The following is a 9,680-nucleotide window of genomic DNA, read 5'->3' on the forward strand; positions in this document are numbered from 1 at the left end:
GGGGGTAACAAAATTATGTATATCATCATATAGGTGTCATTTGTTGTAACTTTTGTTTGTACTATTTAATTGTTATTTCTTGGTCTGGTAGTATTTCCTTTAATAAAGTTCAAAGTCCATAATTCATACAAAAAATTAAAATGATATTCCAAATGATCTAAACAAATGTGAAAAAAAAATTATGCTCTACTAAGAAAGTTTATCTGTGGAGTCGGAACAAGATATTCAAGGTCAGAACATTTTCATTGACAGAAATGGGCATGACTTTTTAAAACAGCGTTTGCAATTTTGCAATTCAACAATCAAAAACACAAGTTTCTTCCAATTGCAGTATCTCAAACCATAAATTCATGGCTATTTACTAAATCGGTAAACTAACGTAAATACCAAAGATTTGGTCCACTTCCAAAATTTAGATAGGTGCAGATATAAAGTTAGAAATTCCAGAATGCTCAGTTTATTTAAAAACAAAGTGGGTAGGGATAACAGATTTCTCAGGTGTTTTGAGCTAACTTCTGTGACAATCTGAAGTGCTGCATTGCACGAAAGTAGCATATTTAAAATGCTGACTACTAACAAATTTTTTATCAGCAAACATGAAATAGAGCAGCTATGCCATGTCAATTTCATAGAACGTTAGGGAATGCATGGGCAGCAACATGGCAAATTGTCAATACTTCTTCTATAATATAACTCTGTCAGAGTGAAATAAAAGATTTATCCAAGTCCTACAAGTGGGAAAAAACTTTATCAGTCTAAAAGCTGGGGAGGTATAAACATACAGTTCAAGAAAATTGACTTTTTGCCTCATCATCAATCAGCTGAGTGAATCAAGCAGCTTATTTTGTCACATTGTCACACATAAATTCCTTCAAACTTATCTACACATCCACAAGCGGCAGTATCTTTGAAATATAGTAAAAGTAAAGGTGTTGTTATTTATTTTTAAGGTGTTTTTTATGCTGCCATTGACACAATTTAAATAACTAAAGGTGTAAAAAGTAATTTACAAACAAACCTCGTCTCATTATGAACACTGAGGGAATCTTCTCCTCTCAGCGCCAGCACGAAGGAGCCACTGAAGGCCAGTAAGATGACGAGGAACACAACGGTGAACTGCAGGAAGTCGTGGGATATGATCCGCCACAAGATTTGGGCGTACGCACCAGTCTGTCTGTGGAAGCAGTCGCATCATGATTGTATAAATGTCCTTGAATATTTCTCATGCCCTACAATAATTTATTTTGCCCTTTACAATGTGACATTTAACTATAACCCTCCGCGTAAAAAGGAAAATGAAAAGACCAAACCGTTTTTGTACTTCAAAAGAATTTTTAACTCTTTGTTACCGAAGCAGACACATATGTCCGATCAGCACATTTCCACCCATTACACATATATTCAGAAACACGAATTTGCATTTTTGATAAAATGCATATTGTTACCTGCTTTTTTAAGTTTCAGAGAATGAAAACAGAATAGAAAATCTGTAAGAAATAGGAAGTTATGCCTTTTCTTTTAAAGTACCCAACACAACGAGCCTCCACACATGTGCCGAACGTGCGTCCTCATTGAGTTAAAAGGCATGACAGCATTTTTGCTGGCATTAAGAAAATTTCTTTGCTTTATTTGTTTGAAGTTTTAGAAGACAATATGTACATTTTTCTTCAGAGACAAGTGTACAGAAATACTAAACAAATTCCCGACTGGATTCGTGGTGGCTAGTGCTCTGTGAGGGAGATATCAGTGACTGGGCCAGAGAGAATGTGGACTCATGAGGGAAATATGAGCAACATGGGCTGTAAGGGTTAATTAACCAACCTGAAAACAGCAGCGTACTTGAAGATACGAAGCGTCCAGAGCAGATAGCCCATGGCAAACACTGGCCACTGTTCCTGAGCGTGGCAGAAGCGAAGAGGCACAACGGTGATGAGAAGTCCGGAGGAAGAAATGTCGATCCAGTTGAACTGATCGCGCCAGTACTCCAGCTTGTGCCTGAGACAGAAAAATGGCCATTTCTTGTTTAGAACACAGTACCTGGCATGTTCAGAGTGGACATGCACATAGCAAAATATGCTCAAACTAAAACACACACATACAGCCAACAAATTTTCAGGTCCCAATTTTTTTCTTTTAAGATGTAATTTCTTTGTATTTAAAATACGTACATAAGATAATTGGCACATTATAAACAATTTTTGAGTTCCGCTGATTTCACTTTGTGTGTGCTGGACAGTATCTGAGAAACATACGCAATAGTGACGTTTTTTCTTTTCATTTCTTTATTTCCACGTCTAGAAACTGAAACTTAGAAAGAAGCAAAAGAGTGCACTGACATTAGAAGTCTCTGAAATCTTACTAAATAATAATTATAGAATGCAGAGTTGGCAATTTGTAAACAAGACTGTAAACAAAGGTTCTGTCAATTTATGCATTTTCACAGGCCAATTTATACTATGCTTTAAAAAGGCTTCAATTTTTAAAACTAATATGAACACCTCTCTGGGGCAAGTATAAGGTACATGAAGAGGACATTTGGACATGCTTGTATCTGGACCTGACAAACTTCAAAATCTTTTCCACATCAGTAATGACACCTAAAATGGAATTATAAAGTTAAAAGAATGTAATTTCTTATACTGTCGAACCTAGTAACAGCCACTTGTCCAAGACAATCACCAGTACAAACAACCACTTTCCACTGCCTCCCGTGCCTTTTTCCATAAAGGCTACTCTAAAGACACTGCCCTAGATATCCACCTGCCCAGCTGTCAAGACAATGACGTATCTCTTTTACTATAGGTGGCCGTCTTTGACAATTTCGACAGTACCTGTATCTGTAAATTTCTTCTTACTTTCTAAACTGGTTCAGCTCCACAATAAAGGTAACAACCACAGTCATCACGGCCCATACTTCAAATACTGCTCTGGCGACGTGTAGCGGGGTGTCGTAAACTGTGGGGTCGGGGGTCACCACAGACACCACCACTGAGAAGGTCAAGGACATCAAGGTCAGGAGAAACAGGAAGGAGTTCAGCCTGAAGAACAAAAACAAATGTGAGAGATGATTAATTTAATTAGAAATAGGTGAAAATGAAGTCTGCCCTAAGCTGACAAAACACCTTTTTTTCTTCACAGCAGTCTCCAGAAAAAGAGGTTTTTTGTCAGTGTAACCATTAAAAAATACAGTGATTTCGAAATTTGAATTCTAATTTATTCAAATTCAAGTCTCAGTTTTACTTAGATTTTTTCACACAGCTAGGATAACGACCAGGCTTTTGATTTAGTAAACAAATAATTTTGGCGCCAAAATGAAAAAAGGTGTTTTGTCAGCTTACAGCAAAAGTGTCCAGGACCGGGAGGGTGCTAAGCTCATACATAAAAGTTATGTCAGAGTGAGTTGAAAGACAAACTGAATTGAAAAGGTCATAAACTGATTAAAGATCTCTGGTACCTTTATTTACTTTTTATAAGAGTGCACAACAAAAGAAAACCACTTACTGAAATCGTAATCTTGCGAATTCTTTCCACTTCCTTCGAATCAGCAGCCTTACAACAAAGTGAAAAATGACATCCTGTAAGAAAGAAATTGTAGTTCATAACATGTACGTAAGACCTATACTGCTTATTAAATATAGCCTCCCACTAAATAGTTGGTATGATTTCAACTTTTGCATGCTCTACGTGGTCAAATGTTCAAACCAATTTGACCCAAATTTGTGGAAGCTTTTTTTGCACAGGCCTTCATGTTTTCTAAAAGTTGGTAGATCTCATCAATCCATACACATAATATGCCCAAATACCATATGTTCCCAATTACAGTCACAGTTGCTGGTGTAAGTGTTTTAAGCCCTCATCCACATAATTTAGATCACTTCGGAGGCAAGCCTAACTGGGCAGAGAGGGATACAGCTTCCCAGCAGACGGACGGAGAGACAGGATAAAAAAACTTCCCACTCAGGAATCAAACTCATGCATTCTACATAAAAACGGTAAAGTGTCAAACCAAAATACAACAGACATCAGTGCTTCAAGCTGAATGATAAGAAAAATTATTTATCTCCTTTAAAAAATGAAATAAAGCTGAACAGAGTGACTTGAGAACATTGGTAATTATAAAAAAAGAAGGCAGCAAATTAGAATATACACCAGTGGTCAAATGCCATGAAAAACAAATTACCTTATTCCCCTCTTTTGACATCAGATGTAGACATGATCTGGAATTCTTTTGAAAATCAGGATGTGTGGGTGGCCTCCCCTTCTCGTCAGCTTCCAGTATGTGGTAATATACACGTACGTGTCCAGTCTGACCAATCTTGTCGATCATGCAGTCAAGAACGGCCAGGGCAGATTCCTTATCGGAACAAAAAAAATATATCACTTGGTTCAAGTTTGAAGAAGGATGTACAGTACTCAGTTAAAACCTTCCCCCCAGGGCAGTGCTACTGACTGAAGTGTCTTTGAGGCGAGAGAAGAGAGGTGAGCAGAGTAAGTCTGATTCCCCGTTTGGACTTCTCTGTTGACATTCATTCCTTGTCGCACATATGAACTTATGCAGTAGCGAACGCCGTAAAACCTTTCCAAACCCCCCAAAAAACTAGAACCGAATTATTAATCTGGAAATAGCAGTACACCAAGAGAAAATAAAATCCCCATTTTTTTTGTGTGTGTCCTTTCCAGCAATCACTCTAACCTAAATCTCAGCTAAACCGAATAAAATCTGTCGTTCCCGTAAATTTCCATCTAAGCGAACTCCACTGTAAATGTAGCTGTAGAGGTAAAAGTAAAGTGTATTAACCCCCCCTCCCCCCCCCCCCCCCCAACCCTTTCAAAGAGCTCCACTTTGTGTGAAATGCCAGGGTCACTGTGGGGTAGCAACACGTTCACAATCTATTCTTCTGACTTAATCAATTACTTTCACCAATATTAATATCTTTGTTGTCTCTTACTACAGCTAAAAAAATAACCAACTGATGTGTTGTAAATTTATCATCGTACCTACCCTTGCACACTATTGACATTGTCTTTACACGTACCGAGTATCACAAACATAATTTCTTACGCTCATCTTTCCCCTCATCCCCGGAAAATGTCTCTCACCCACCTGCATGTTTCTGTCTAGGAGACTGTCCACTGTAAAGAAAATGTCTCTCACCAACCTGCATGTTTCTGTCTAGGAGGCTGTAAAGAAAATGTCTCTAACCCACCTGCATGTTTCTGTCTAGGAGACTGTGAAAGGTACACTCAGCTTCATTGTTGTCGTGGGTAATGAACAGATCTCTAACTCTGAAAGATATGAAGATATAGTTATAAAAAGACAGGCTGAATTATGCACAATGTACGGACAAGCATGGTCATTATAGTGAAATATGCAGCACACTAACATATTTTCATTATATTATCTGAATTTCAATAAATTCACACATTTTAAATACAAAGAAATTACATGTATAACAAAAATTTCCGGACCTGAAAATCTATTCGCTATGTGCGTGTTTCAGAGATGAGCAGTTCACAGTCACAGGTGCCTCAAAATATTGGTCAAGCATCAGTGTATAGACAAAAAGAAACACAAACATCTGTTTCCTAAGACATATATTCTGAGGACCTTGAACTTCACATTAAAATTTTGTTTCTCACCACAAAACAAAAGTGTGAGAAATTTTTTAAAATTCAAGCCTTGTTACACCCCCATTGACACAAATTAGATAATTTAGGAAGCAGCTTTCAGACCTTGCCTGTCAGGACCAACCCAGGCTCAAAGGGATACAGCATCATGGCAGAAAGACTGAGAAACTTAATAAAAATTTGCCCCTCTTTGAAACTGAACTCGGGTCGCCTGCCTTCAACACTGAAGTGCCTGACCACTGCACCACAGACCCCAGTTTAAGGTGTGTGTACACTTGATTCATAAAGTAAAATATATAAAGTGACAGGGATTTGGGATTTGGAAGAAAAAAAAAGAAGTACACAATTCCATCCAAGCTGAGTAAATGGTTGATGTAGAATCCTTATGAGTGCATTACAGTTGAACCTGCCTAATTGGCCACCTCTCCATGGAGGTCTTTTGTCTGAAAAGTCACTTTTCCCTGTGATCTTATTACCATTTTGGAGAGGCTTGTTTAGATTTAACTAGCATTATAAATTTTATCTCACATGAAAAGAAACCTTGCTCTATCTACTGCCTGTCCAAGACCTTCACCTGTACCAATGACCACTTCCAACTTCCCCACTTACAATTATTGTTTATTACAATGACTCTGTGCAAGATGACCACCTGTCTAATAAAACCACTTTTCTCCTCAACAAGGCTGGTCATCTTGGGTATATTCGACAAAGATGGTTAGCTCGCTAGTCCATCAACACTTTTATACTTGTGTTGATATACGGGGTGTCTTAAAAAAAGGTCGATCCACTTAATTAAACAGCAATAATGAACTTGGTTTTGGAATTGTGTTTTTCTTTTCTTTCTTCCGCATCCCAACTCCCTGTAACTTTCTATATTTTATTTTATAAATCAAGTTTACTTGGTTATCTTTGACCACTTTTTATAAAACTTTGCAGAATTAAAATTCAACTATGGGGACGTTACATTTATCAAAACAAAAAAAATCAATCTATGTCTGCGAAAATTGCACAATTTTGCGTTTTACCCAATTTTGGTTGAAATGTTTAACTCTTGTCCTGTGTCTGTGCTGAGACGCAAATCTTATCAGCAACCGATTACGTCATACGTTCCGGACAGGGCACCGGTGTCACTCAGTATGTACTGTTTTTGTACAGCATGCGCATCGGGAAACGTGTGTTTTTGCCATGAATACCGTGGGAGAGTGTTAATCGATGACGAAAATAATACTCTATCTTTTATAGCTTTCTTTTTATAAAGTGTTACAAACACATGAATAACCCCCTCTCACAAGCTGATAAAACATTACGAGTAGTTACGCCCATTCAAATAACCTTTCTAGACGCTCTTGTTGTTGTGAAGGACCTGTGGTTCGAAAGGGGATAATATAGGTCAATTTCCAAATGTTTTGCACTCAAATAGTTCTTTGTACCTCCTGAGCTCAACAAGGAGATTAAAAAGACAAGTGGTTAATTCCTTGAGAAATTCCTTGAGACAACTCACACATGGTTTGGCATGGACTGAAGGAGCATAGCACCAATTTCATCAAAGTTTTCCTCTAAAGCCAGACGAAAAGGTAACGTCTTTTTCTTGTCCCTGACGTGTGGCAGGGCATCATGCTCCAACAGTTTGCTCACCACGCCCCTACAGGAGAAACAAACACAGCAGTATGTTGTAAGAAAATAAAACAAAATTCAGTTGTCATGTACGTATGTACCATGATAAATAATATGGCAATATCTTTACTTTCAAGGTGGAGTTTGTTGATCTGTATAAGAGTATTTGAGTACATCTCAAATCTTCAAGGATGAGGCAGACACAAATGTCCGATCAGAAGACCAAAAGCAATTTTACAGCACATTTGAATCATCATTCACAAATCAGAAATAGGAATTTGTATATTTTTTAGTACGCATGTTGTTGCTTATCATTTAAAGTTTCAGATAAAAGAAACAGAATTTTTAAAATCAGTCTGAATATCAAAGATAAGCTTCTGTTTTCAAAGTGCTCTACAACAGAGCATTCTCAACGACTTAACAGAAAGGAAAATTCTAAAGATAGCGAATCTGTAAAATACTTACTTAAAACCTCTCCGCACGGCGTGGTGCAGTGGGGTCCTCCATTCCTTATCACAGAAAGACGGGTTAGCCCCACGATGAAGTAGAGTGTTCACAAAACTTTGGACCTGCGAGAGGTTATTGAAGGAATTCATTGTGTATCTGCTTTAAATTATGTGTATAAGTTTATAATATTGTACGTGAGTGGGTGGTGAGTATTCAAGTTTCTGGTTCATTTGTTTGACATGTAGTCCCTATCATAATCTTCTCCCAGTAGAATGTGGTCATTATCTTGCTGACTTGTCATATCATGCTACAAGTTCATTTCAGCTCAAAATACATTATGTTAACCACAAACTTGAAGTGAATACATTAAGCTTACCACAAATTAAACTAAATTCTACATTTCAAATAACATTAGTGACTAGAAGGTTTCCATTTGTTCCATACTTTAGGCAATGCTTGGGTTTTGATGATTTTACTGATAAAGTGATGTAAATATTATTCATTCTAAATAAAACACAATGCAGATAGATGATGAAGAAACAGGTGTCTTACCCATACTTCAGAACCATTTTACCTCAATCCTTGGGGAGCATCCAGCTACAGCACTCAAACTTACATTACCCCCCCCCCCCCTCCCACATGCACATCATTTTCGTCTCTGCTTGCATTTTACTTGACCCATAAGATCTTTAGACGTTTGTCTATCTTTGAATGCATCTTATTTTCACAACTGAAAGCATCTTGAAAGCATATGAATGCTGCTCTGTGACAGCTAAAACGGCAGTTTATCATTTTCTCCATGCCCACCTTACTTTGATGTCTGAGATATGACATCATGTCTTTTGCATAGGCTTTGAGTTTTGGGTATAGAGGTGCACATATGACATAATAGCAGTTATAATTAGTGCAAGGAAAGAGTAAGACAGATAGACAGATGAACAGACAGTAACAATACAGATTGAAAGAAAAGAAGGAGAATGTACCAGTGGCGCCCTCCAACCACCCATCATCTTGCCCCACTACAGCAAATCTCCAACAGCTAAAAACAATAGATCATTTCCTCTATTTCCACCTTACTTTTAAAAAATATATGAGCTATGATACCTCAACCTTTGAAAGTGTTTTACCTTGACCTTTGAATGCATTTTATCTTGATCTTTGAATGTATCTCACCTTGAACTTTGAATGTGTTTTACCTTTACTTCTAACTGTGTCTTATCTTTACTTTCACATGTGTCTTACCATGGCCTTTGAATGTTTTTTTTACCTTGACCTCTGAATGCATCTCAGAGACAACATAGAGCAGAGCCTTGTCCTTATTTCCCTCTCTCTGAATGAGTCTGTCCAAAACCACTTCTGTCTCTGCCTCTTGCCGGCCAACCATATAGGTCTGAGTCTTGTGGGCAACCTGACGCAAAGAAAATTTGAAAAACAAAATTCAGTGTTTAGGTGTTTTGGTATTGCAGGCAAGAGACTCAATTTCAATTCTCAAGTGGGGAGAATATTTATCGAGTACCTAATTGGTCTTTCTGCTGGAATTTTTTATCCCTCTCATCCTGGGTTGGTCCTGACAAGAAGAGTCAGAAGTCCATCTCCTTAAGTAAGTATTTCTACGCCCCACCTGACATGATGACGATAATGAAGGAGATGGACTTCTGATCAGGACCAACCCAGGATGAGAGGGATAAAACATTCTGGCAGAAAGACCAAGGTACTTGATAAAAATTCTCCCCACTTGAGAATTGAACTTGAGTCTCCTGCGGGCAACACAGAAACACCGAATCACTACATCACAGACGCAGCAGAAAAGATTAATAGAGGAATAGTAGTAATTGAAGGGGCCAAGTGAATAACAAGAGAACTCCATTTAAAAAACAAAAACAGGACACTAGCCTTTAAATTTCAACAGCGCCTGTAATATCACTATGAAATTAACCAAGTGAAAATCTTTAAAAAGTAATTCAAAAGCCGTATTTTTATAATAACAGATA

At 37.7% G+C, this 9,680-nt stretch overlaps 1 protein-coding gene across 1 annotated transcript in view; it reads right to left on the minus strand.

Moving 5' to 3' along the window:
- The window catches only part of LOC100533351 (vanilloid receptor), a gene marked incomplete at its 3' end in the record, with an annotated part of 34,288 nt that overhangs the window by 4,105 nt on the left and 20,503 nt on the right, over window positions 1–9,680 (minus strand). Inside the window, 9 exon segments of the mRNA NM_001204645.1 lie at window positions 1,019–1,174; window positions 1,822–1,995; window positions 2,856–3,038; window positions 3,502–3,575; window positions 4,181–4,354; window positions 5,208–5,286; window positions 7,130–7,270; window positions 7,708–7,811; window positions 8,957–9,099. Coding sequence (NP_001191574.1) covers window positions 1,019–1,174; window positions 1,822–1,995; window positions 2,856–3,038; window positions 3,502–3,575; window positions 4,181–4,354; window positions 5,208–5,286; window positions 7,130–7,270; window positions 7,708–7,811; window positions 8,957–9,099 — 1,228 coding nt within the window.

This window comes from Aplysia californica, unplaced genomic scaffold, assembly GCF_000002075.1.
Source record: "Aplysia californica isolate F4 #8 unplaced genomic scaffold, AplCal3.0 scaffold00665, whole genome shotgun sequence".
Taxonomy (NCBI): domain Eukaryota; kingdom Metazoa; phylum Mollusca; class Gastropoda; order Aplysiida; family Aplysiidae; genus Aplysia; species Aplysia californica.